The 27,318-nt window shown below is 38.9% G+C and overlaps 1 protein-coding gene across 9 annotated transcripts in view; it reads left to right on the forward strand.

Annotated features, from left to right (window-relative positions):
- The window catches only part of HMGCLL1 (3-hydroxy-3-methylglutaryl-CoA lyase like 1), a 173,774-nt gene that overhangs the window by 24,356 nt on the left and 122,100 nt on the right, over positions 1-27,318 (forward strand). For all 9 annotated transcript variants that reach the window (XM_070514693.1, XM_070514691.1, XM_014851757.3 and 6 more), the window contains exons 2-3: positions 15,620-15,700; positions 15,931-16,038. In XM_070514693.1, coding sequence (XP_070370794.1) covers positions 15,620-15,700; positions 15,931-16,038 — 189 coding nt within the window. The remainder of the gene's footprint in view (positions 1-15,619; positions 15,701-15,930; positions 16,039-27,318) is intronic.

Genomic DNA, 27,318 nt, shown 5'->3' on the forward strand with positions numbered 1-27,318 from the left:
TGGAGAGCAGAGATCTGAAGGAAGTGAGTCACAGAGATAGATGGGGGAAGAGCAGTCCAGCGGAGAAGTGCAGAATGCCCAGGTGTTCAAAGAACAGCCAGGAATTCAGTGTGGCTGGAGCGGGGGTGAAGGAAGAGTGGGAGAGGAGCTCAGAAAAGTGATAATGCACAATGTCATGGAGGGCCTCCAAAGCCACGATAAAGACTTTGGATTTTCTCTAAGGGAAATGGGAAGTCATGGAGGGTGTCGAACCAGAGGAGTGATGTGATTGGATTTGTTTGGAAAGTATTCATAAGGCTACTGTCTGGGGACTGGATGTCAAGGGTGGAAGCAGAGAGACCACTTGTCATGCCCTTGTAGTAATCCAGGTGAGAAATGACTATTTTGAAGATAGAACATGGTTTGCTGACTGACCTGATAAAAGGCATAAGAAGAAGAGAGGAGTCAGGGGTGAAGCCACATGCAGGCTTCAGCAGTTATCTTCGTCTGTTGGGATGCTGTAACAGGACACCATAGCTGGGTGGCTTATAAACAACAGAAATTTATTTCTTGCAGTTTTGGGGGCTGGGAAGTCCGTGATCAGGGTGCTGGCTGATTTAGAGTCTGGTGAGGGCCCGCTTCCTGGTTCATGGACAGCTGCCTCTCACTGTGTCCTCACAAGGCGGAAGTGGAAAGGGAGCTCTCTGGAGTCTCTAAGGCACCATCCTGTTCACGAGGACTCCACTCTCACGACCTACTCACCTCCCCAAGGCCCTCTCTCCAAATACTGTCACCTTAGGGATTAGCTTTCAACATATACATTTTGAGGAGGACACAGTCAATCTGTAACAGCAGTTTAAAAGAAAAATATGCTGTTTACTGAGATGGGGAGGCCCGCAGGCGGACAGATCGTGGAGGAGTGAACTCAGTCTCCATGTCAGACAGAACCACTCCTAGACCTGGGCAAGCAGGGCCCCTGCTCTGGACTCCAGGCTCTAGGGGCCACGTGCGTTGGCATAACTTTTTGAAAATTGTCTAAGCCGCCCTCCACTGCTTCAATTGTTCAAAAGTATATTTCATTGCCCTTATATTATGAGTGTCCCAAATGATGTGGTTTCTGAAAATTCTGATAGATTTTGAGGTCAAGAACGTTTTCCATTCTGTTACCTATAGGGGCAGTTGGAATAATCAGTGTACTCCAAGAATGATGACAAAATGAGTAATTGAGTTGCTTTATGGCATTGTGAAATCTCTTTTGCTCAAGGGTGTGGATCAACTTAAATCCTATGCTGTGGTGTGAATGTCTAACCCTTCATCTGCCAGCTCTGTATTCCACAGGAAGATCTACATTTTTACAAAAACTGCTCTATACCCCAAAACTACTCTGAAGTTGAAAGGAAGCTCCCTGGGGTTGGAGAAGAAATTAGAATCTGGCTTGTGCAGAGGATAGAGGGCTTTTTTGATACTCTTGCCTCTGAGCGTGTGATGGCCAATCAGAATTACTAATGTATTTAATTTGCCTTTTAAATTCATATTTTTTCCATAAAAAGATTTCCAACAGGTAAATAGCTGTGATTCCTGTGTTCACTTATGGCGTTCTTCAGCCAGGTTTTGAATACGAGCTCTTATTTACTCTCATGATGAAGTGAGTGCCCCTCTGTTGCCTCTCAAAGGTTCAACCCGGGGTTGACATTGCCAAGTGGAACAGGATGGGTGGAGATGATGGTGTCAGCACTGGAGGTGGATAAAATTGTTGGCAGGCTCCAGAATGGGATAATGTCTCCAAAGTGTTTTGAGCTCCTTGCTGAAAGACCTTGAATGATTTCCACGTATTATTTTGATTGTGGCAAGAACTGGATAAGGTAATCTGCTCTGCTATCAACAATGATTCCTTTCATTGCAGATTTGAAAGAAGTTGGTGTATTTTAAAATGATAAATGGAATAATTTTAAGCTATTCTTCTCTCAAAGTATTAGCAAAAACTTTTCATGTCTTCAAGTTAGCCTTAAGAAAGGCAAACAAAACACATTGATCAAGTAGGAACTCTGCACCAAACACTGTGCTACATGCTTTATATTCACATTCTCATTTAATATTCTCAGCGAACTTATGGGCTAAGTGCCATTTGGCTCAGAGGAGAGTCAGATTCCCAGTTTAAATCTTTTTCTCAAGTTTGTGCATCAGCACACGGTTGGTCATCTCCAGAGCTTTTCCCTACCACACTGGATGGCCCACTGCGTTATCATTTTAAGAGACTGCTAAGATTTGCTTCAGTAGTAGCATTAGAAACAAAGCCACTAGAATAACGAATGATTTGTTTTAGGAATATTTTAACGAAGGTACCTCTTTAAAATTGATCTTCATATTCAAATGGGCTCTCTTTGACCAAGTCTGGTATGGGTTCGTGCATACGTTAGGTGTCCAGTCAGAATTAAGTGAATGAATGAAAGAATGAACAAAACATGATTGCCCGTACCTATTTGTCTAATGGCTCTTATATGAACAGCACTATGCATGGCTTTGCTGCAACTCTTTAGGGCCATTATGATCTCAATATTATAGAGGAATAAATGAGGCACAGATTGGTGAGAAGAACACTTCCACTATGACAGGTCTGGCAAATAGGTTGTTATCCTGGCTGAAAGGTTAAATCGTTGATAGTAGATTCCTGCACTTAGATGTTAGTATCTACCTGGATAGTAGAGATTCAAGTAGATGGTTGTCCTGAGAAGGCCTCGGAGACCATACCTGGACTCGTTGTGAAAGACTGCCATGTTTGATTCCTGCTGTCCACCCTGAGTCTGAATTAGAGGAGTGGTAGTATTCATGCTTGGAATTTTTGACCAATACAATGCCCTACAGAGACAGGTTTTCTATGGTATTTATCAGACTGACACCTTGAATTCAGTACTGAATATTCAGCAGTCATTTTTGGTTTGTTTTGGTTGTTTTTAGATGCCTGCATTAAAAAACAGCCCCAAAGTCCCCTGAATTACTTCTAAAATTTCTTAATGCACTTTGAGTATCCTTTCATACTGCTAGAACTTGGATTAACTATTCATTGATATAGTGGATCAATGTGATATTCTCCAGAATCTCCAGATATTTCAGGTCCCTTGAAATATATTACGAGAGATGGTAGGAGAGATAATATAGCCCTGGGTGAATTCTATAAATGTTTGCTGTTGCTTATGCCAAGCCAGTGGGAATTGTTTATGCTCTCCTTTCCATCAGGTTTAAAAAACAATGCATTTGCCCAATCAGTGGCTACCTACATATATCTGAGGCAATATTACTTTGTCTTTGCAAAGATACCACAATTGACACATATGCGCAGAAGCTACAATTGGGGTTGAGTTTGGGGTGGTCCGTTGTCGTCCTTCAAAATCTTAACATCTTTCTGGTTTTAGTAGAGGTGGTACAGGTGATTGAAGTGGGTTTATGATGGGGCTGTCACCCTGTATCCTTTACTTCAGATACTTAAAGATGGCAATAATCTCTGCCATTTCTCCCAGGATGCTTTTTTCCTTTGATTTATTTTTTTTTCCCCTGCTTTCTTGGCTAAATGGGGCATGGAAGGGGTGAAGTTTCAGAATCTAAGAAGCTTCCACCTGCCCTTCCCTGCTATGACACTTCTTACATTGTAGGTCAAGGAATGAATGTGCAGTAAGAGCTGTTCCAATGACCAAATATGTCTATTCCAATTACACATTTGGGGACTGGAAGATGGCCATGGGGGAACAAGGGCTCAGGACTGCATTTGTTATGTGGCCTCCATATTCCCCATTCTAACAAAGGGAGTATTATGACACTTTGCGTCTCCAAGTGTCAATGTCAGCTTGGACCTTGTGTCCAAGAGTCTAAAATGTATGGTATTCTCTTTTGCCCAGTATACATCTATTCAAATAAATGGCTGCAGCTCCCTTTGGGGAAAACATAATATAAATTACTATATATAGTTGCCACAGTAGTACAGGGTGTTCCTCAGGGGAATCTGGCTTTTTCTTCAAGTAGTTGGTTGTTGGTCTGAAAATTGGGTCAGATATGTAAACCATGCAAGGGGTCGTGACGTTTTATCGAGGCAGCTAACCTCAATTACCTGATCAGCTATATTCTTGGTTTATGTCGATTATATAGATCAAGAGGCCTGAAACTCAACACGTGACATTTTGGGTGGGATAATTATCTGTTGTGGGGGCCTGTTGCGTACATTGTAAGATGTTTAGCAGTATTCCTTGTCTTCACCTATTAGATACCAGTAGTGCCCAGCAATTGTGACGACCAAAAATGTCTCCAGACATTGCCAACTGTCTTCTGGGGGGCAAAGATTACTCTGGTTGAGAACCAGTGAATCTTTTAACAATTGTGTTACTGCAGATTGCCAAAGAGTATTAATGTCCCACCTATTTCCAAAAACGAAAAGTAACTGGAAAAAAAAAAAAAAACAACAAGCAAGTGATCTAGCTCCCAAATCCCATTTTAGAGACTATGGTACTTGCTCAGCTTACTTCTGCCACCAATTTTCTTAATTCTGGTTCCCCAGGAATCAGATTCTTCGATGATGGAAGTTCTTGCCCTTGATTCGATACCTGTGAAGAAGCGAGGGAAGATGGAGTAGGCAGAGGGAGAGGTGGAGCTGTGATGCAGTCATACCAAAGGCCTCACTCCCTCCCACAGGGCTCTCGAGCTGGTTTGGCCTTTCAGAGTTGTACTACCTTGAGGAAAGGGGCAAAGCTGGGATTTTATGTTTCTGTGTCAACCCCTCCTTGGATATCATGGGGAGCGGCTATGACTTTGGGTAAAGTGGCTTTCTTTAGCTGAGGTCAGTTCCTGAAGAAGGCTTCAGTGACATGTCATCAGCTGCCGTAACTCCAGCTTCTGGGAATGTCTCAGTCCTCAAAGGGATATCTGAGCAGCACACCAAACATCCTCTATAGTCCATTAATAATAGAAACCAAAATTCCCAAAGGTATAGACTTCACCGAATTCCACTAGCATATGGTAGCGTTTCTATGAACCTCTTATTCTGCCACCTTTAGCACTCAACAGTTCGTCCCTACCAAACATCAAAACTGTTTACATATTGTGAGGTATGAGACATTATAAATTATTAATTAGATAATCTGTTTTCTTATTTTCTGAGAATTTTTGGTGTACATCTATAACCATGGAAATCCTTGGCATTTCTATTGACTTTTGCCAATCAGAAAATACACATTACTGAAGGGAGTATTTTGATGGAGGGGCTTCATTAAGATCTGGAAAATTTTATTCAAAGTTTGAATGAATTCTGTGGATGACTGAAGAGTCTTTCTGTGCTTAACAAAGAGTATTAGAAACCTGCAAACTCATAGCACATCTCTGATGTGATTTCCCAACTTACCATTGTTAACAACCAACATGGCATAACCAAAAAGTAATGTAATTGCTTTTCGTCAATTATAATGACAACCCAAATTTAAATAACTATTTAGAACAATGAATTGTGGCTTCTTAGCCAATAAATAATAAGCTAAGTCTCCCCAGCAAAGGCATCGCTATAGCAGCTTGGGAGTATGAACTTGAAACTCTGAGAAAGTTATATATATCCCGACAGTTTTCTTAAACTTGGCTGTAAGGTCATGCTTCTTGTATAACTAGCTTAATATAGTTAGTTGTGCTTTCTATTATAAGCCAGTGTTTTCAGAAATTTATCATCCTGAAAAATATTTCCGTGATGAAACTTGGTATATTACATGGCATATCATATTTTATCCTGGGAGATTCAGCTTTTCCAAATATGTATATTTTTTTCAATCAATCTGGCTGCTTTTGTGTTTGCAAAAGGCAAAAACAATCTTAGTGGTTTAAAAAAATTCTTAGCAAACACACTGAGGAAAAGGTAATTTTCCATACTTAAAATATTTCAAGTCAAACTTTTTCTTTGGATTTTCTAATTAACACTTGTCTTACCATCTTATCCTTAATACAGCAATAGTGATAATAATAGTAATGAAAAATCTATAGATGATGTCTATTTTTCGTAGAGTTTATTTAATTTTATTGTTAAATTGCCATGAATGCAAGAATAAATAATGTTATTTCTTGAAACTAAATAATGTAAATGGCCACCACTTAAAGAAGCGGAACTTGGTGTGTAGGATCTCATGCTATATCAAGGCATAGACGTTTTTCTTTTTTGAATTCTTTTAACTGTTTTTCTTTTGTGAGGAAGATTTGCCCTGAGCTAACAACTGTTGCCAATCTTCCTCTTTGCTTGAGAAAGAGTGGCCCTGAGCTAACATCTGTGTGAATCTTCCTCTATTTTGTATTTGGGACATCACTACAGCGTGGCTCGATGAGCGGTATCTAGGTCCGTGCCTGGGATCTGAACCCTTGAACTCCAGGCCGTTGAAGCGGAGCATGCGAACTTAACCAATAGGCAACCAGGCCGGCCCCATCTTTTAACTTTTCTTAATGCTTTCACTGGGTGGTTTATTGAATTCTTGAATTAAAAATTACTTTTCTTCTTAATATTTTCAATTTGTTCCTCCCTACATGTGCTTCATCTCATTTTTGTTTGATTTCTACTATTTTATCATCCCATAAACTGTTCACACAATCTAGTTTAATATTCTGCATTTTCAGTTCCCACACACTATTTATAATATGGTTATGCTTTTGTATTAAAACAATAATTAACAGATGACTATTAAATACATATGTATGCATTTATTGCTCAAGACACTTTAAAAAATGGATTTTATTTAATGGGGAAGTGGGCTTACATGATGCAGATGTTAAGAGCCTCATTCTTTAGCTTTTAATAAGTAATTTTAGATGATCTTATATTGTCCATCATTCTACTACATTTCAATCTGCCGTATATGGCACATACCCCTTATATAATATTTTTAATTCTTTTTTTGTAACTACTCTTGATTTATCTAAGCATTTATAAAATTTACGCATTTCCAGATGGAATTCATATTTAATCATGTTGAATATCTACACTGACACTCAGCACTAATTTTCCATCGAGTGCCGAGAACAAATATTCGTATCATACATGCAGATGAGTGTTACATTTTTAGAGCTTGTTTTTAACCTTTGTTACACCGACTGAATGCCGTTGGGAACAAAGTACTGTACATGCTCCACTTTTCCTCCTGGCTGTCCAAAAATTACTAAAAGGTAAGTGGATACCTTCCTTTACGTTTAGATTTAGTAAATTAAAATATATTATTCTCGGAGTTTGAGGTGGTTAATAGCACATTACAAACTTAGTTTTACTTGGTTACAAATAAATTCTTCTTAAACTGCCAGAGATTGGCTTTGAAACAACCTTGGGACAGGGATATTCTGAAAGAAGGGTTTCAAATGTCAGCTTCGCGGATTCAGTCCTTCATCCTAGAAAGGCACCCAGAGAGAGAAAGGTCCTTAGATTGCTCCAGAGGACCAAGGTTACTCTGGCTATCTACTCCATCCGTGATAATGCTGTGTGTGTTTCTGACTATGTTTGGTTAAAAGAGAAATTAATATCTAAGAAATAACAAAGAGCAAGTGTGAAGAGTTTAACATTACCACAAAATGCACCATGTGCATATTTCAGATGAGATGACAAAATTAGATTCTTTGGAAAAGTGGACGTCTTATGCCTCCTTCAAAAGTCCGACTTAATTTCAAAAGAAAATGATACAATTTCCTGATTCAGACTGTTCATCTGTGCTGTGGGAACATTGAGTTTGGTCACTGTGGCGGTTCTCCATGGGAGCACTGACTAGGAAACAGGATATGTCAAATTTATAAAGACTTTATTTACGCATAAAATTACTCTGCAAGAAATGAAGTGAGTGGAACATATACAAATCTGGCTAGAAATTTCTACTGTGGATGGTGTCATTTTCCTATGGGGAGAAAAATTAAATGTATATATATGTATATATATAAAGTGCATCCACACACACACACACACACAACCCCTGAAGGTTTCAGAGAAATCCCCATTAAAACATGCCTTCCATTTAATTTTATGTAAGATTTCAAAATGTGAATAAAGCAGCCCACTTATATTCTGCATAAAAGAATGGGTCTTTATTACTTTTTCAACCTAGGCTCAGTGGTCGGTGATGTATTTAATCTCATCCTAAAGAAAACTAGAATAAGAGCCAGGGAACCTGGTTGGGTAACCTTAGAAAGTCTTTCTGTTCTGCCTACCTCACAGAGTAGCTTCACAGATGAAATGTCGATAGAAAAGTGCTTTGGAATAATAAAGCAACATATAAATGCAAGATAGTATTGCTTTTGTTGTTGCTCTATGAAAGTGAACCATTAGAAATCTGATGCCAAATGTGGGCATATGCTCAGCCATACGACATGGTTTTTTGAAACCCTCATTCTGGATAATACGTCTTTTGTTTTTCACTGGTATCATACACTTCTCCACATTAAACAGGATACACTGCGCTCAGTAACATAGGGACTTTAATGCTATAAAAATAAATTTAGACTATAGAGCTGCTTAAAGACTATGTTGCTAACTTCTGCAGACTATGTTTTTAATTCAATTTCTTGGAACTCCCAAGTCATTCATTGACTTTCATATATTCAGTATGTAAGAAAAGTGCCATGTCCCCACTCCCAGAAGGTAGCATGCAGATCCCTGTGCCACAAAAATGTCAGCTTGTGATGGGCAGAGGTTTCTGATTGGTTGGTTCATTTCTATATATCCAATAACTGTAATAGTGCTGGCTAATATGTGTTAGATAAATAAAAGGTCAACCTTACTTTTCTAAATTTTAGATGTGAATTCATTCATTAATTCTTCCATTCATTCATTCATTTAATAGTGACCACGTGCTTAGTGTGTGTCCATTCTGATGACTCTGAAGGTTCCTAATAAAAAATGGGAAACAGGCAGACAAAGAAGTAATTATAGATATATTTTAACAGAGGTCTCCACAAAGTATTATGGAATCATAGAAATGAAATTACTTAATTCTATCTGGAGAGGTCAGAAAAGTCTTTCTTGAGTAGATGACAAATTGAATCTTGGAAATGAATAAGAGTTTTGACTGAGGACAATAATTGAGTATTAATTGAAGTAATAACAATGTTGAGAAACAGTTCTTCATGGATCCCTCAGGTGTCTGCAGGTCTTACTATCAAGGCACTAATTACCTTTCTTGGAAATATTTTTTTGAGGTATTTCTCTGGTAAAGAGCCTTGGGAGATAGAGATAGTGTCTCCTGGAGCAAAGGGCAGGCATGCTATCTGACCTTTATGAAATATTCAGATTCCCCAAACACAGCTCCTGTCATGCTCAGGGGACCAGTGCAAGAAAGGGTTGATGCTCTGACTACTGCTATTAATGTGGACAATAAAGCCTTTATCTTTGATTCAAGAGTCTCATATCTTCTGCCAGCAGCCATAAAACTGTGGTGGGGTTCCTTATGAGCTAGCATGCACCATAAAAAATCTCAACCCTTACAGGTTTTGACAGTTTTGTTGATGAGGATGGGATGCTGAGGGAGACATGACTTTCTGAATGAGGAAGAATGAGGGCTCTTCAGGTGGATTAAAGAGATTAGAGGGAAGACAATGGGAATTGGTAACAAACTTGTTGACCAGATTTTATATTTAATTGAGCAATATATGTTCCTCTACGTTATTGCCTGTGAATAATGAGGAGTTGGGAAGATGGTTGCAGTCTGGTTTCCAGGAAGTAGGTTCAAAGGCTGAATGGTGCCCTGGTTGTGCTAACTTTCCTAGGGGCGGGGCAATGTGGCGGTCAGCCTCAGTTCCACCCTCTGTAACAACTAGCACTAAGCTGACTCCTGTGTGGGCTGAAGGTTCTCTTCTCTCTTTCCGTAAAGAGTTACTATGAGTGTAGAAGGAAGAAATTTGGCCAACTTTATGAGAAGAAAGCTGGTGAATCATAAGGACTTTGACTGGTTCAGTTGGGAGATGAGTGAGTGGGGTATATAATGATTGTTAAGGAGGACTAGCAATAACTAGAACTTCCTACAGCTTAGCCCATGCTGCAGTCTATCTTGCCAAACTTAGATACGATTGGAGATGACAGCAGAAGGTCTCTGAGGTTCTCTGCTGTGAGTCTTGGCTGTATACAGGAACTCTAGCCTTCTTCAGGAGATTTCACTGGGATAGACAAACTCCTGTGAGGAAGTGTAGATGGGTAATTGACTAGTGTGTGTGGTCCTATTGCCCCAGATTGTGTTTATAATGCTGAAAGGCAACCACCGGAGCATAAGAAAGGACCCAAAGTATTCAGGATAAATTTTATAGTCAGCCGTGCCACCTTGCAAAACTCCCTTAGCCATTATATTGTAACTGGATGAGGACTTAGAAGGTATTATCTTGATAATGGAGCACATGCAAGTCAAGCGCATTTCAGTCAGAGGGAACAAACCATGTCATCATACTGGAAACCATTGGAGCGATGGATGTTAAGTCCAGGGGTTCCCAAGGTTAAAGTAAATGGTGTTAGTAATGATGATTTTGATATCCAGTGTAGGGCTTTATATGGGGCCAAAACACTGCAAGTTCATTTGGTTGAGCCACTGAGCAGCTGCTATGCTACTTTAAATTGAAGGTAAATGTGCTTTGCTTACTGATGTGGAGCTGATCTCTCCCTCTGCGTCCCCTGATTATTCCCAACCTTCCTCCTTCTGCTACTTTAATGATAAAGATGGTTATCGGTGCCTGAAGATCATCCATCTGAAAATGCTGGGGAATTTTGGGGAGACCAGGGACTCAAACTTTTATGACTCTGTCAGATAAAGGCATCAAAGTCACCAGCCTGCTCAGTCCCACAAGAGTGGGAGTCCTGATTGAATTGATGGGGTTCGGGCAGGGTTTGCAGTGGGAAAGGAGAGCCAAAGTAACCTTGGGGTGGGGCTTTGGGCCCAATTCAATGGACTGTTGTTGCTTCCACATCTGAATGTGTGGTGAAAGTTGACATACGATGTGATTATAATTTTCTGTCCCATAAGTGCCAGAGGGGAACATTTCAGTTAGGAAGAGCTGCGTGTAGTGATGTGAACGTACATTTGGGGGTCCCCAAATCCTTCTGACTTCGTTGAGCTACAAGTCTCAAAGTGACTTTGCGAATGAGAGCTTCTGATAAAGTCAGGCAGCCTCTACCTGGAGGTGCTGCTTGGGGTTTTGGAGCCCTCACTTCCCTGACACAGCTACCAGGTATCTTTTAAAAATCAGCTATTCGCTTGCTATTGAGCTCTTGTTGAAACTGGATACCTGAGTCATGGAGGCCTTGTGACTCTCCGGCCTATTTCCATTTGGGGAGTCAACTTAGACTCAATGACTAACAAGGTAGGACAGTCTCAACAGGCTTCACTAATCAAATGGAAATGGTATATTCAGGAAAGCGGTTAGCCTATTCCCAGTGCAATCTCAGCTTTACACAAAAAAAGTAGCAGTTACCGTATGCTGCCCACTCCACTGGCTAAAACAGAGCTCCTGGCTCAGTGGGGCCCCTCTGTTCTTTTCTTAACACCTGGGGCTGGTTGGATGCTGTTTTGGCTAAGCTGAGACCTCATGTCCACTGGGCTGCTGCAGTTGTGTAACCTCCATAACAGCTGTGCAGAACTGAAAATGAATGTGATTGCTCTCCTCACTCAGTAGAATGCATGGCCATTCCTGTATTTTTACTGACTCTTGGGTTGTGGTCAGTGGTCTAGCTTATTTACCTGCCATTTGGAAAACTACAGACCGAAAGATTAAAGACACATTTTTGGGGAGCTCTGGATTGTGGCAACAAGTCACTCTGCTGATTGAATCATTCGAGGCCCATGCTCTCATGAGGCCCACCGCAATCAAGCTGCTGATCAGGTCTCCATCACCTGCATGGCCAGCCACCATTGCTGCCTGATCCATCGTAGTAGTAAACATGGCAACATCCACCATTATAAAATAGGCACAAAGTAAATAACTCTTGGTTTCTGATGCAGAGGCCACTACTGCATAGGATTTGTTCAGCTGGTTGGGTCCAGGACCCCTGGGAGGAGGGGGCATGGCTGAAGTCAATACTGCAGGTTGGCTTTCTCCTGCTATTGGGAATGCTGTTGAACGTAGCCTTAATTAAATGTTTTATGACATAGGTTGAACAAATTTGGTCTCAGCATCTGTTCGACACATTAATCAGAGAGGCCAACAGAGTAGCTTAACTAATTGGAAAAGTTTGCCATAAACCAAGATGACATAAAAATAAAGAGAGGATATTATTGGGAAAGAATTTTCCACTGGTATCTTGAATTTCTGTATGTCTTGCAAGCAGAGTCACAATTGCCTTTGTTCCTGAGTTCCTGACTATCTTTTCAAGACCTTCTATATGGGAGACGGCTTTGCATGATAGAAATAATGCCTCCTTCTGTAGCAAAGGCGAAGTGTACTTAAAGCTGCAGATGAGAGAGATAGTGTCTTCCTTTGAAGCAAAAGACAGGCATGCTCATGGTCCAGCATAATAAACATAATGTCTACCTCCATTGCCGAGGGAAGATATGCTTGCTGCCCATTACCAAGAGTCGGATTCTCTGTGCTTAGGGTTCCTTTCCTGTAATGCAACACATTGCCTGTGCAAGCGTCACATGGTTCTCTTTGCTTCAGTTGGGGAATTGGGGCTCGAGAACCCAGCACAGATCCTGATCTTCTAGCTATTGCTATTGCTGTGAGTGATAAGCTGTTTTTCTTCTCTGACCCAGGAGTCTTGTGCCTTCCACCAGCGTCCATGGCAGGCTTACTTCTTAGCTCACAAGTAGGGTAAGATTTACGACCCTTCAACATTCTTCACAATTAGTAGCTATAAAAGATACACCTCTAATCTCAATTGTCTAAAAGAGTTGACATTTATTTTTGTCCAGATAAGGTACAAAGTGATAGGTGCTTCTTGGCATGGAATTCTTATTCAAGCAGTGATTCAAGGAGGTAGGCTCCTTCAATTTTCTTTGCGTTTATCAGCTTCTAAGTTTGCCATGTGCATCTGCATCAAGCTGGCTGAAGGGGAAAGAGCATGGAGAAATGCACATGGGATGTTTTCATGGACCAAGCCTAAAAGTAGTGCATATCATTCACTTTTACATTCCATTGACTGGAACTTGTTCAAAGATAGCTCTTAGGTGGGGGCGAAATGCGGTCTAGTCCTGTGTCCATGAGGAAGAGAAATGGATTTGATGGAAAGTCTTTCCCACAGATGGAAGCTCTTTCCAGCTGACAGAAACTTCATGTATACAGACCTGAAAGTGAGGAAGATGTGATTTTAGTGTGGCTGAAACCAGAGGATGCATGAAGTAGAGTGTGGTAGAAGATGAGAGGCTAGTCGTGAATCGTCTTTTACCATAGGCTGATAGATCTCTCTGAAGGTGACTGATAGATGCTGAAGAATTTTAAAAATGGAAAAGCAAGATTAGGGAGAATATTTAGGGAGCCATAGAAATAGACTGGATGAGAAAAAAATGACAATTTTAATGAGGCCAGTGACAGGAGAGATTCGCTAGTATAATTAACAGATAATTATTGAGCACAGTCTAAGTGTCAAGCTTTGTGCTGGGTGTATGCTGAAATAGAACAGGTAATAAATGGACTAATTAGATATAAGTGGTAAGAGAGAAGGTGAAGAGTAGCATCTGATGGGGGAATATCTGAGCAGAGGCATGAGGTGGGGAAATAATGAGATCTATTTTGAATTATTGAATTCTATGTGCTTGTTCAACATTTAAGGAGATTTTCCCAGTAGGCCTTGTTTTTGTATAGCAGAAGCTCCTTAGAAAAGTCAATACAGAGGTAGTAATGCCCAGAAAGAGATTAAAGATCACCAAGAGAGGGCTCTCACATCGTGCATATTCCATAAGTATGTGTTAATTGACGTTATTTTTTTCTTTCTTTCTCTCTTTCCCTCCCTCCTTCCTGTTACTCTTTGACCTTACCCAACACATTTTAACTTTCTTCTGATTTCTCAGGTATTCAGGCAGAGGGAACTCATACCCATGCCTAGAAAGACAAAATAGTAGCATTAGATTCAAGAAGAAATCCAAAGTAATATCAAGTGAGCACGTATTCTGCTTTGACTGAAATGGCTGAGATTGGTAGTGGTTTATACTTTAATTTCTTCAGATTGTTTTTTAATTCTGCTACTACAACAGTGATGCAAAGGAAGGTCCTAAGCTCTTTAATTGTACGTAGCATTTTGTTATCACTTTAAAAAACCCTATGTTCCTTTTTTTTTTTTTTTGGTTAAACTTTGCTGTTTAATAAAAAAGTATTGTTCATCCGTGAATGCTCCAAGCTAATTGCTGTTGAAAACGCAGTTTCAGGAAATAATCAGCAATAAGGAGGCCACATGCCTTAAGATTGCCTGGTTTTGTTTTCGTTGTGCCTGTTCATTTCTGCAGTCTTAGGACTGGAGGTAATAAGAAAGAGGCGTGAGCCTCTCTTGTTTACTCCACCTTCCCATGCCATCCCTGTCCCTTATTGCCTGGGTGACATTATGGGCACTCTGTAAATGCGGCACAATTTCATGATTACCATCCCAAACTGAGCCTAAAGATAAGGGACCTCATCTTCCTCTCTCACCCCCACCCTCCCAAATGCCTGCATCACAATCTGCTCAGAAGATGCAGAAATGAGAATTCTTTTCCTTCTTGGTTAATTTTTGCATATTGAATTGCCTGATTTCATGGAAACTGTGGAGGGTAGTATGTAAACCTTGTAACAGGGACCATCTGGATTCCTTTGCTGAGTGAGTTAGCGTAGAATGCTAATAAAACCAGATAACACTATGGACCGAAAAAGGGCAAGTGAGCATTTTTCTGTGTCATAGAAACAAACTGGGTCCTGTATCCAAAACAGCCACTTCACCAGTATAGGCCAGTGATTGTTTCAAGGACAGAGTGAGACAACACAAATGTGAAGTTGAGAAAGGCTTTTCCTATTTTTCCTGTTTTAAACTAGTGTTCTTGTAACTATGGTGTATTCATAGTTCTTAGTTTAGGGACAGGGGTTCCAGAGTCCAGACCCTCTGTCATTTCATATTTGGGCGAAAAATAGAACAGAGTGTTCCACTGGGCTAGAGCTGGGCTAGGGTTAGGTCTTACTGGAAAGTCTGTCCTTCAGGAAGCTGTGTTAGGGGCTGGTTGTGCTGTGTGACATAGAAAAGAAAGAAACAGCACACCTTCTTCTCTAGCCTCAGCTTTCTGGGCACAGGCCGGAAAATCAAATCCATGCTCCTCAAGTTCAGGCTATGGAGTGTGGCATCTGTATGACTGTACTTGGTAGAATCTTGTTGATACAAAGATCTAATTTTTGAATGAACTCTAACCATGGTCAGTTTATCATCACATGTAGAATTACTCAGTAGATTTGCTCTTTAGATCTTGAGTAAGGTGTCTTTTCCACAGTTATGTTTCAGAAATTAATCTTTTGAATTTTAATCACAACTAGACTGAGTATCACTGAGTTATAAGAAAAAGAAGAGCTCAGACTGCCAATAATATAAACTTGGTATTTGGATTATATCATTGTGTTGATTTCTTACTTGATTTAACAAAGTGTAACTGTTTGACTTTTCACATAAGCATGTTTGATGATCTAACAGTTGTCTGTTTTTCTTGCCTTATACTTTCCATTTCAGGAATCATCTCAGTTTTCTGGACTCCCTGAGTATGTTAAAATAGTAGAAGTTGGACCAAGGGATGGATTGCAGAATGAAAAGGTAGTTTGATATTAGTTTTACACAGTTTATTTCAAATGGTAAATCTAAATATTAATATTTATTAAGATTCTAAACATGGATTTCATATATGACATGATTATGTTTGTTCTCAATGGCTACTTGAATGTATGAATCTAAAATAGGATTTGCTTTAAGTTATTAAGTAATTTTCTATTTATGTTTCAATAGGCTCTATACAGATTTACTTATAATATTTAATGTTTTCATAGGTTATAGTTCCTACAGATATAAAAATTGAATTTATCAATCAACTTTCCCAAACTGGCTTGTCTGTAATAGAAGTGACCAGCTTTGTGTCTTCCCGATGGGTTCCACAGGTATGTAAATCCCTAATTCCTTAGCTGGACACTTAATTCAACTTTACCAAGATTTAGTAAACAATGTTGATATACATTGTGTTGTTAACCTGATAGAATGACTAATTCGCTGTGTTTTTACAAAATATTAGCCCGTACACTGAGATGTGATTAAAGAGGAACTCTTTTGATGAAATATATCAGTTAAGTCCTAAAAAGTTTTTTGAGTCTCTGTCCTAAACATAGGTGAGTATACGATTCAATGTAATGAACAGAGGGTAAGGCCCATCCCCAGCGTCTTTTCACCACCACTAAGTTTAAGGTTCTCCTAAGATTCTGCCATCAGTGATTTCCTCTGCCTATGCTCTCTTTGCCTATCCTTCCAACATCAACAGTCACTTCTAAGAGGGTGACAGATCTATGTTTCTAGCCCTGCCCTCTCTGATAAGCTTCAGCTGGATGTGCCACCAACACCTCAAACTCAGTGGGTTCAAAATCAAACTCATTGTTGTCCGTCCTACTTTATGCTAATAGCTTAACTGTTCCCTGTGGAATCATGGACTTGAATGCTCAGTAGGCTCTCTTCTATATCTAGTCGGTTACAGACTCATGAAAAATTCTTCTTCCTCAATATAGCCTACCTGCCTCTTCTTTTCAATCCCATTGATACAGTGGTAACCCACACTCTTATTGACTAATTCTTGTGATAGTCCCTTAAATGATATTCATGAGCACTGTTTCTCCCTTTCCTTATGTATTTTGCCCATTGCTCCTAAAGTAATCTCCCAGAAATAGCAGCCTTTATAAACTCATGTTCTATATTCTTTAGAGGTTTCCTTCTCTCCACTGAAAAAGTCTGGAAACTTTGGCCCGATAATTGAGGCCCTCTATACCTGGTCCCTCCTTTCCTTTCCAGCCTGAACTCTATTTCCCCACTTCATTTTGCTGAAGCCCTGCCCAACCAAATTGCTTCTTGTTCCCTGTTTACATGTCCTGTGTCTCCATCTATGTAGCACTTTATCTGTATCTGCTTGTGTACGTCTCATTTTCTGCATTGCTCTGACATTATAACCAGATGGTGTAAAAAGAAGTAAAAAAAAAAGCTTAAAAGCTTTTTAAGTTACAAGGCAAGGGAAGCAACAGAAACTACAATAGGATTAATAGTTTTAGTAATATGTCACTTTTCACAGAATCAGTATTTAAATATCAGGGTTACTTTTATTCATCTTCAAAACAAACTGTAATTTTTTCATCCCAGTTGTCATTGTTTATAATAATATATTTTTGAGAATGTCTTCTACTTATCTGCTTCCTAGACTGTACGCCTTAAGGAGGTAGTGACCATGTCTCTCTTGTTCGTCACTGTATCCCTAGTGCTTGGTGCCTAGTAAGTAGGTGCCCAATAAATCGTTGTGAAATGAACAATGAATCAGTCAGCCTGAAAAAGTAATAACGTATTACTTTCAATTCTTTGGTATGGACAAGTGACTTGCTTTTGTTCACTTATTTGGTCCTGTGTGATGAAGGCCACAAATATTTTTCTTAGGAAGACGCACATAGCTTGATGAGACTAGATGTATTTCCTTGATATTGTCGCTTTGTAAAATGCTAGCGATTATTTTACTACCTGTCATTGATTTTAAGGGAATGTGAGACCCTTTGATCATCTTTAAGTCTTCATGAACTTGCCTCTGTGTTTGATTCAGTCAGTGCTCCTTTCAGATGTTTGATTATTGTTGGAGAGACACTGGATAGGCTGGCATAACTTGAGAGTGAGTATTAAGAAAGAGGACAGGTCGTGGTAATATTAATTGATGACCATCCAAAGATATATTTCAAGCATTATATTTTACTAGTCCTCTTCAACATACTTTTATTTCCCAATAGTTTTATAAAGCTGCCTGCAAAATATTCTTCTTTACTATTACGATGCTTCTGGTCATATTCTGTTATCATACAGTACTGGAAATTGATTGATACATTATTCTTCAGACTGATCTAGGACATACCTCGTGACATTTAGAAGGACGAGGCCAGACCTCTTTCTAGAGGGCCATGCTTCTTGTTGAACAGCTAGTTCAGAGAAAAGATGGACAAAACAAAAGGGAAGGCAGTCCCTCTGTGAGTAGTAATAGGAAAATGCCCTCTGGCCTCACATTAAGTAGATACATGTGAAGGGACCATAAAATAATCTGATTTATTCTGGGCTTGGTCCTGAGGTGAATTCAGGACTTAACCTATTGAGATTCATGAACTCTTCCTAGGCTCAAGGTATTATGGAATAAATGATGGAATTCCCCACGTAGCTCCAGAGGACAGCTGTGAGGAGGTAGAAGGACCTCTGGTACTGCGTTCCTGTCTACATTCTGCCTTGAGCTTGAGTAAGTGACGTAACCTCTTTGAACCTTGGCAGTCCCAGCAATGGCACCTGCAGTATGGGAGAGTTGGGGCACTAAGGCCTGTGAATGGGTCCCTGTGTGTGAATGCCCAGAATCCAGAGCACCTGGCTCCTGACAGTGCTCAGCAGTGTTATTCAAGTGAATGCCTGACTCACAGAGGGACTGACTGCCTTATCCTGGGTTCCATACATGCTAACTGCCTTCTCTTTGATAAACAGGCTTTCTTGTAAAGATTAAAGTAGATGTTTAGTTTACATATTTGTTTGGGCCAAATCTGAATAATGAAAGATACTAATCATTCAAATACCAAAGAATATGTTACATATTTCACTTTTAGTACTCTTCCAGTTACATGCATTCCAATCCAAAAAAACAGAAGTGTTTTGAATAAATCACATATCTGTAAAAGAGCAGGGTGCCTGAATCAAAGATAGTATGAGATTCATATTCCAAAGTTATACTGGTCACTGACTATATAATATAGCAAGTGTTTGTGAAAGGGTGTTATTGAAAATATTCCATTTTTCAAGTTGATTTTCCATAGTTGTGTTTGCGTTTAAGAATTCCCTGAGCTTGCCTCAGCAGAGCGTTTTTTATTGTTATAGTTGCAAGTTCTCTCATCATGTCACTGCTGATTTCATTGTTTTTATGCTAACAAAAAAGGCCTTAAGTCAGCAGAACTAATTCATGATGTTAATTTCTCTTTTGGAATTTTATCTCATTCTCTCTCATTTTGGAAGAGAATCTTAAGACATCAGACTCATCGAACCTAAAATAATTTCTGAGATTTGTGACAGAACAATGTTAGCGCAACAGCTTACATGTCATTGTCTGGAGTAATTTCTACTTCTTCTGAAGACTATGAGTGTGGCTCGAAATTGGAATTCTGTTAATTCTCTGCCGCTTCTTCTCTTTCTTTCCCTCAAACATAGGTCGTGGGAATAGTCCTCTAGTTTATGTTTAGATGGCTGCTTGTTCGCTTATTTCTTTTTTTAGCATTTTAAAGCTTTTTTTACAGTTTTCCTCCTACTGTTTTATTTGGCAGCAGCTTTCCAACTAAAGCAGCTAACAGAAAAGTTCCACGGTAGCAGGGTGCCATATAAAACAGGATCCCACACCTATAATATAAATGGCCAGAGATAATAAAATACCTGCCATTAAAAAAAAACGTTCTTTACAACTTATCTGGAAAACATTTTCCTTAGAGTGACATATAATATAAGGACATTTGAAATGAGTCCAGCTAGCCTCTCACTTCAATGGAACAAACAACAATGACAGCAGAAAGAAAACGTATTTATAAAAACAGAGACGTTTACTGCAACTTTGGAATGTGGCCTCTTCATAGGAAGCTATTTAAATCATTATAAATACAATAATTTAAAAAAGTGAACTAGAATTTTACATTCATCTTTCATTTAACCATTTGGTTTTAAACATTTTCATTCACATGAGTGATTAAAGTGAACATCATTTATTTAGAAATAATACATTAAACATATACGACAGTGTATGTTTATATATGTCATATCCAAAGTCTCAATTATAAATATTTACTCCCTGTTTAAATTAATTTGTAACTGTTGGAATGGGTGGGTCACAAGTCTTGACATGTCTGCGAGGGCTAGAAATAGACTTTCTCTATAAAAGTAGAAAGAAATATACATAAAAGACGGTGAGGATTATTTACAAGCCAGTCTCACACTTAGAAATGAGGCTTAAGTACAATGTAAGCAAGGAGGAACGTGTAAACTTTTCCCTACCCTCCTTTTAGTGTGTGATACAATTAGTTCTTTATTGGTAATGAAAACACAGTTGCTAGGTTGAAGTTTAAGATTTAGATTAATGTTGATGAGTTGTAGGAGGCTGTAGCTTTTGCTGCTGAGCCCCTTCCTGGCTTGTCTTCCTAGCTCTGCTCTTTTTGAGGGGGATCAGTGTGTGCGGAAGAGGCAAAGAAGGGGGTAATTTAGCAGAGTCATTGGTTGTGTGTGCGTGTGTGTGTGTGTGTGAGAGAGAGAGAAAGAGAGAGATCATGTACAAATCCACAGAACCCTCAAATTCTCTTGCTTATGAGGCACAGTTAACTGGCAGGATAATTGTATCATCTGGGAAGTGTTCCAGGAGGAGTCTCATCCATTATTACACTCTAGATGAGTTGGCCTCTGCCATCTCCCCAAAGAGGATCCTGGTGAGATTTACCAAGACCACAGTGCCCATATCATGGAGTTACAGGAGTCCTTTTACTCAGATAGGTGGGGAGGAGAGCAAGATTTAATCTAAACTCCCTTCAAAGGAGGCTGACTTGGAATGCTCAATTCTCGGCTTAGTACACTCTTTTCTACACACTAAGATGGACTAACTCTCAGTTGCCATCCTCCTCGGTATTCTTACACTTTCCACATGTTATTTCTCTGATAGAGGTGGATCTGTTTAATTATCACTGTCAGCGTTAGAAACCAGCCAGTTGAACTCACCCAGACTAGTCATTGGTGAAGTTTCCATTTCCTTGTCTTTTTTCCTGAATTGGTAGGCCAGGAACACACAGGAGAGCTGCTCGCTTGTGAAAAGGTTTGCATTAAAGAGGTTTAAGAGTATATTTTCTTTAGCAGTAGTTTCTAAGTCTACCAGGCTTGTTTCATTTTTCAACTTATTTGAGCATGTTGAATTTCTTACATGACAAATAATAATTGCTGCTTTGTGTTTAATATTTGGTCTCAGAGAGGAAATAAAGATACTAAGTTCTTTAGTAAATGACCTAGGATGGTTATTGAAAGTTAAATAGGGATAAAATTGTGCTATGAGAGCTATATCCACATAGGTAAAATGTTAGCTCTTCGAGAAAATAGAAAGCAAGCATACAATATTTTCTAACTCATTTTGTTCCCAGCATTTAATGGCATGAACCATAGTCTCTTTAGATTGCTTCAATAAGTCTGATGTTTTTTCATTGACTATGTAGCTTGTGGCAAATATTCAAGCTGTGTGTTTGTGCAAATGTGTGTGCATATGTGAATTTAAGTATGTGCAATTGCCACATATCCCTGAAAGCTGGTAGAATTAATACTGGTTCTTTTGATTATCTGCATAACAAATAATTCCAAAATTTTGTGGTTTTAAACAATAGCAACCTTTGTTTTTGCTTATAGTTTCTGGGATCAAGATTTCATGAATGGCTCCGTTGGGCACCTCTGGCTAGAGGTTTCTCAGAGATGGTGGTCAGAGCTGGAGCAGCAGGGGCTAGAAGGCTGGGGCAGCTGGGGGCTGGCTAAACACCTCTTTTTTTTTCGTATGTTCTCAGAGCCTCTCCCTGTGGTCTCTGTCTGGGCTAGTTTGGGCTTCCTCACAGCCTTAGACATTAAAGGTGACTCAGAGCTGCAAAGGTGGGCGTTCCAAGAGGCAGGCAAAAGTGGTATGCCTTTAATAACCAAGCCTAGTACATTTGATAGCATTACTTTTCCATACTCTATTCATTGAGATAGTTACAAAGGCATCCGGTTTCAAAGGGAGGGGACAAATGCCACCTCTTGATTGGGGAATGCGTTTCAGAAGAGCACATGGAGGCAGAAATATCACTAGAGCCATTTTTATAATCTGTGACACTTAATGTTTCTAAAACTGGTCTAGTACTTAATCTAGTTATGTGCTTTTTCTTCCTAATAATTAAAGAATAAATACAGTTGATAGAAAAACAGGTTCTGCATTCTGAAACACCCAAATTCCAAAAAAAAATTAAATATTTTAGCACTGTCAATGCTGCTAATTCTTCCCACTCCTGCTCGCTCTCTTTCCGAAGTTGTTTTGCCTCACATGGGGTTCAGGTTGGTATTTGAGGGAGAGGTGTGTTCCCTGGACAACTTAAGAGATGAGGGGAAGGCACTGCATCCACAGCCCCCTCCATGTCTTTCTCATCCTCACCTCTGGTTCAGGCAGAAATGAGGTGGAAGCTGGTAAAAGAGTAAAACGCATTTGCCTTCATCACCGCTTCTGCCCTGGAGTGAAGCCAGCTTCCCCCTAAATACCGATTTCTCAACACGTAGCCCAGGTTAGAGAGGAGGCCACAGGAGGGGAGACTTACCTCCTGCCAGATGGGGATGGAAGGAAGAAGAAAAAGCCAGGAAGAAGAAGGGAAAAGGTAGAGCTTGCAGTTTCGCTCCACACCCCAAAATCCCTGCCGTCCACTCTGAGAGCAGGGAGCACACACGGCTGCGGGAATCGCTGCCTTCACTGTAGAATATGTTGTTTCTAGATCCCCGTGAAGCTGTGCCTTCCACATCTAGACCTGCTCAGCAGAGTCCTGACTTCTAGACTAACACTTTTTCAGAGAGTCGATTGTAATCTATTTGTCATGTACACATGATTCAGTTCAATGTGTGAAATTATTTAGGAAATGCCTGCTTACTTTCAAAATGATAAAGGGCAGGAAGGCCTTTTTTTTTTCAGAGCAATTGTCAATGTCCTCAAGAAATGAAAAATGCAATTAGATTTTTGTTGCTCTTTCTTAGCACAAAACACCCTGCATTATTTTAAGTTGCTGTGTTAAAATGTTTCCCTAAATTTACAGTGAACATTTTCTTCTTTTAAATGAAAATAATCCCATGCCTTCTGAGTACTAACTCTCTACAATATGGCGGTGAATCTGGTTTATATCCTATATTAACGTTGCTGCTAAATTAGTGGGCATTGCTATAACTTTACAAATAATGGTCGTGTAAATTCCTGCATTCCTCTGATCAGGGAGGGGGCGGGGGGAGGTTTGCTTAATCATTTTCTGTGTTTTTAAGCAGTGATTATCCTGAATGGCAATATTTTAAAGTTGTTCCTTTGTACAATTAGATCATTGCTACTATTCTCACATCGGACAAGCAAATTGCCTAAAGCACATTCTCAAATTTTTAAAACACATTTTGTGTCTCTCAGAAAAGAACATGGAATTATAAAAATGGTTATTTGGTTAGAATAGTGGGCACTACATTTTTTTCTTTCTGAACTTGTTTAAGCTTATACTTTGTGATAAAATTGGAAAAAATATGTATTGTTAACATTGTACATATTACTTAGCATTCAACAGCAACTTATACTCTAGGTAAGATGTCATTTCACTACTGTGTCCAATGCAAAAGCGAAGCTTATAATTAAGAGCAATAATGTCAACAGTTCCCCTGGTTAGATTTTTTTATCTTTTCACATTGATGGTATAATTCAATATTTTTTTGGACTTTTTTCCATGAGGTCCAAAGCTATAATTATACTCAAAGATTTATTACGCTTAGCATGCACTGCTTTTCTAATTACTTAATTTGATCAATTACATTTTGACGAACAAATTGGGTATTTTTGTCCTTATTATTGAACAAATTGGGTATTTATAAGACGTTATCTGACCTTTTATTCAATTATGTTGTTTATCAAATTTTCTCTAAGTTTTCCCATGAAAGAAAGAAAGAAACTTTCCAAGCCATTTTGATCATATTAAAATTCCATTTGTGTATCTGATTAAAATTATCTTAAAATTTGGTCCTGTGGGACTATCTGTATGTGTTGACAGTTGAAAGGTCTGTACATAATATAGTTGCATAAAAGCTGAATAGAGGTACAGTTTGGCACAAAAAGACATTGGTCTAACTTTTTAATGGGCTTTTCTACGTTACTCTGATTAGTTGGTTGACAGACATTGCCAGTCTTACTTCAGTGTAAGCGCATCCCATTGATGTGGCTCCTGCCAAGCCTCCTAAGTGCGGTCCGCTTTAAGGGAAGCCGAGGATGTCCTGAGGCCTAGACTGGAAGGAACGAAAGGACTTCCAGTGAGCCTCAGGTATGACTCGCTCACGTGGAGAATCACGACCATTAGTGAAAACTAGGTTTAAAGTTTAAAGTGGTAAGAGATTACATGTGAACTGCTTTGCTCCTCAGTTTTAAGTCTGTCCAAGTGGCACCTCTTTTCAAATTCATGATCGTTGTCCCTGAACTGTGAAAATGAAAATATCATAGCAGTTATTTTTAAATAGATTATGATTTTAAAAGACATATTTTTGTTAATATGCTTATAAAGAATTGTGCTTTCTAGTTAATTTTTTTAAAGAAAAATTTTTGGGCACACATACGCACACCACATATACACTAATCTAAAATTGCCTGGTTAGATTGTTGGAAAGCTCTCTAGGAGTAATATGTAGGAAACATAAAGAACGAGATAAATCTGAATGCTAAAAGTAATATTGCTTTCCAAAAATCACATCAAACAATAGGTAAGTTTTATATTTCAAAACTTAGACATTGAGACATATATGTGCTAACGTTTCACTTCTTCCACATTTAATAAAATAAAAGGACTAGTAGTGTGTATTTTTTCACTTAGAGTATACCTGTGAGTAGAAAACATATTTTATAAATAATTTTATCTTATTATACTTAAAATTTTATCCAAATTCATTTAACTTGAATATTTAATTTATAGAATTAACGTTTGATTAGAATTATACTTTTTTTAGGAGAATAGAATTTTTTCTAACATCCGTGAATTTCAGATATTTGTTCATTGCTAATATATAGAACATTCTTTGAAGGATGCTGTTTGTTTTATGAATGGCTTGGACAACTTCAAATTTGTAGCTGCAAAAGTTCACAGGTTATGGTTTTAATTTTTCTAGGTACTCACATTCAAGTTTGCCTTTTAAAATACATAATTAAGTACTCTTTGAAATATCAGCATGCTGAAGCAAATTCATTCCAATAACTTCAGAGCACTAATACCACTTACTCCAGATCTTCTTGTCCTGCTCTGATGTGGGATCCATTGACGAACTGTAATACTACTCTTAGTCAAGACCAATGCATTTTGTATTGGATCAGCTTATAGTATGTGTGTCAAGGTCGCAGGTTTCCTGAGCTTTTGGCAACATAATTGTATCTGTGGTTTAGATATAACAACATATGAATTTTCTGATGGAACGATAGAAAATCTGAGACATGACTCTCTCGTTTATCATATGATTTGCCAAAGTATTTTCATCTCTCTGTGCCTTGGATCATTTCCATTTATTCATGTACCCATTTATTGCTTTTATTGTATCTCTATTAAAAAGTACATTGAATTCTTTGTTGGATTCAAAAATTGAATAACGCATAGTCACTAACAATAACCATAATATCTATGTAATAAGCCCCAACTGTAAAGTTTAAATGTGTAATGGGAATAAAACCACTAAAAAAATTAAAACTCATGCAAAGAGGTTTTAAAGTCAAGTGAATAAATGTAAATGAGTCACACTAAAATAGAAGCTGGTAACTGTAATATGTTAAGCAGCTTGTCATTGGTCACTCTGGCTAACCTTTTAAAATTCAGCCTTCTGTGCTGCTTACCAAAACAGAGACCTCCAGATGCATGTGATGGCTGAATCACTGTAGCCATTGATCACACAAGCTGTTACAGTGATGGCATTTCTTGTACGGTAACAAGACCCTTTTTGCGATAGGCTTTTCTTATTGCCAGTATTTTATTGCCAGTGAGTGAGTCTCCCTCAGACAACCCGGGCTTCCTCTCTCCTCATCAGTGCAGCTATCCACTGTGAGCAGAGGCGGCTTACACAAGGAAGTGTAGGTGTAAAAGGGAAACTCCATTTACAGTTAGGATCAAATGAGTGCAATTAGATACAGTATTTTAAAAATCACTTGTGCTTCCATGCATGGGAAATAACGACACGGGCAATGTTATTATGAAACACAGAGGCATGATATATGAGAGGCAACACAGTTGAATGGAGAGAAAATTATACTGGGAGCTTTGAGACTTCTTGCCCCTACTTCAGAGTGATGTTGGGAACATGATTGTTTTGACAGGGGAAGACCAAGAGGGTGGTCACAAAAGGCGTTGAACTGAACAAAGAATGGCGAATGCATAGTTGGTATGTTTATCTTAGGAAACCGGGAAATGTTATTGAATAAAATGGCTTTGGTTTCTCTGTCTGGAACATTGGTCTCCTTCTTTATAACCCACAAATCCATTGGGTAGATTGAGTTTATTTTATAATTTAAAAGTGAATATTTGTAGACATTAACGGATTATGATTGAAACGTCTTGTGTACATTCACAGTAAAAGACTATGGGTCATGTGCTACTTGCTTTGGTCACTCTTAAAAAGCATGTGCATTCCATGCAATAGGGGGCAGTACAAAGGTCCTTAGAACACAATGGTAATGTTAAATAAGGAAGTCTAGGAAATTATACACCAGACCAAAATAGTTTTAAAGGCTTCTGGACTTAAGAAGTTTTGTGAATATGGTGTCAGACCACTTTAGCAGTGGCAGCCAAGACAGGGTATTGGGTGGAAAAAAAAAACTGGATGTTCAATTTTCCAGAGATTTCCTGTGTTTATTATTGTAAGACTGTGATTTATTAAAACTGTCTTACTACTTCAAGCAGACCAAGATTTCCTCTGTGCTACTGAGGCTAAGATATATGGGGTTTGTGCAAAGAGTCTGTGAATGAGAAAGGGCTATAGTACCCAGGCTACAATGCTGTTCATAGCTGGGTAGAGCATTTTCACCCAGGGTTGTCAGGAAGAGCTCTAGTCTCATTTTTTCTCATTACTGAATTTACGAATGTATTACCTTTAAGAGGAGTTACTGCTCAAATTGAGTTTTGAGTTATAGGGTCTGAAACCACATTATTTACATTTTTATAGTAATCGATGGCATGTGTTAAAGAAGTTGGACGTCCTATATCCGTCTTTCCTGTTGCACTCCTGCGTGGAGAAAGTAATACCATCAGTTATGTCTCATCTGGCCAGTGGAGAATGTAGGCAAATACCTTCTGACATTATTTTCTTTTTTGAAAGAGAGAAGAATGTTATTCTGGGTGATGGGGTGGGGGACAGGGTGTGCAAACAAAGAATTCTTCAAAAAT

This window comes from Equus asinus, chromosome 8, assembly GCF_041296235.1.
Source record: "Equus asinus isolate D_3611 breed Donkey chromosome 8, EquAss-T2T_v2, whole genome shotgun sequence".
Classification (NCBI taxonomy): domain Eukaryota; kingdom Metazoa; phylum Chordata; class Mammalia; order Perissodactyla; family Equidae; genus Equus; species Equus asinus.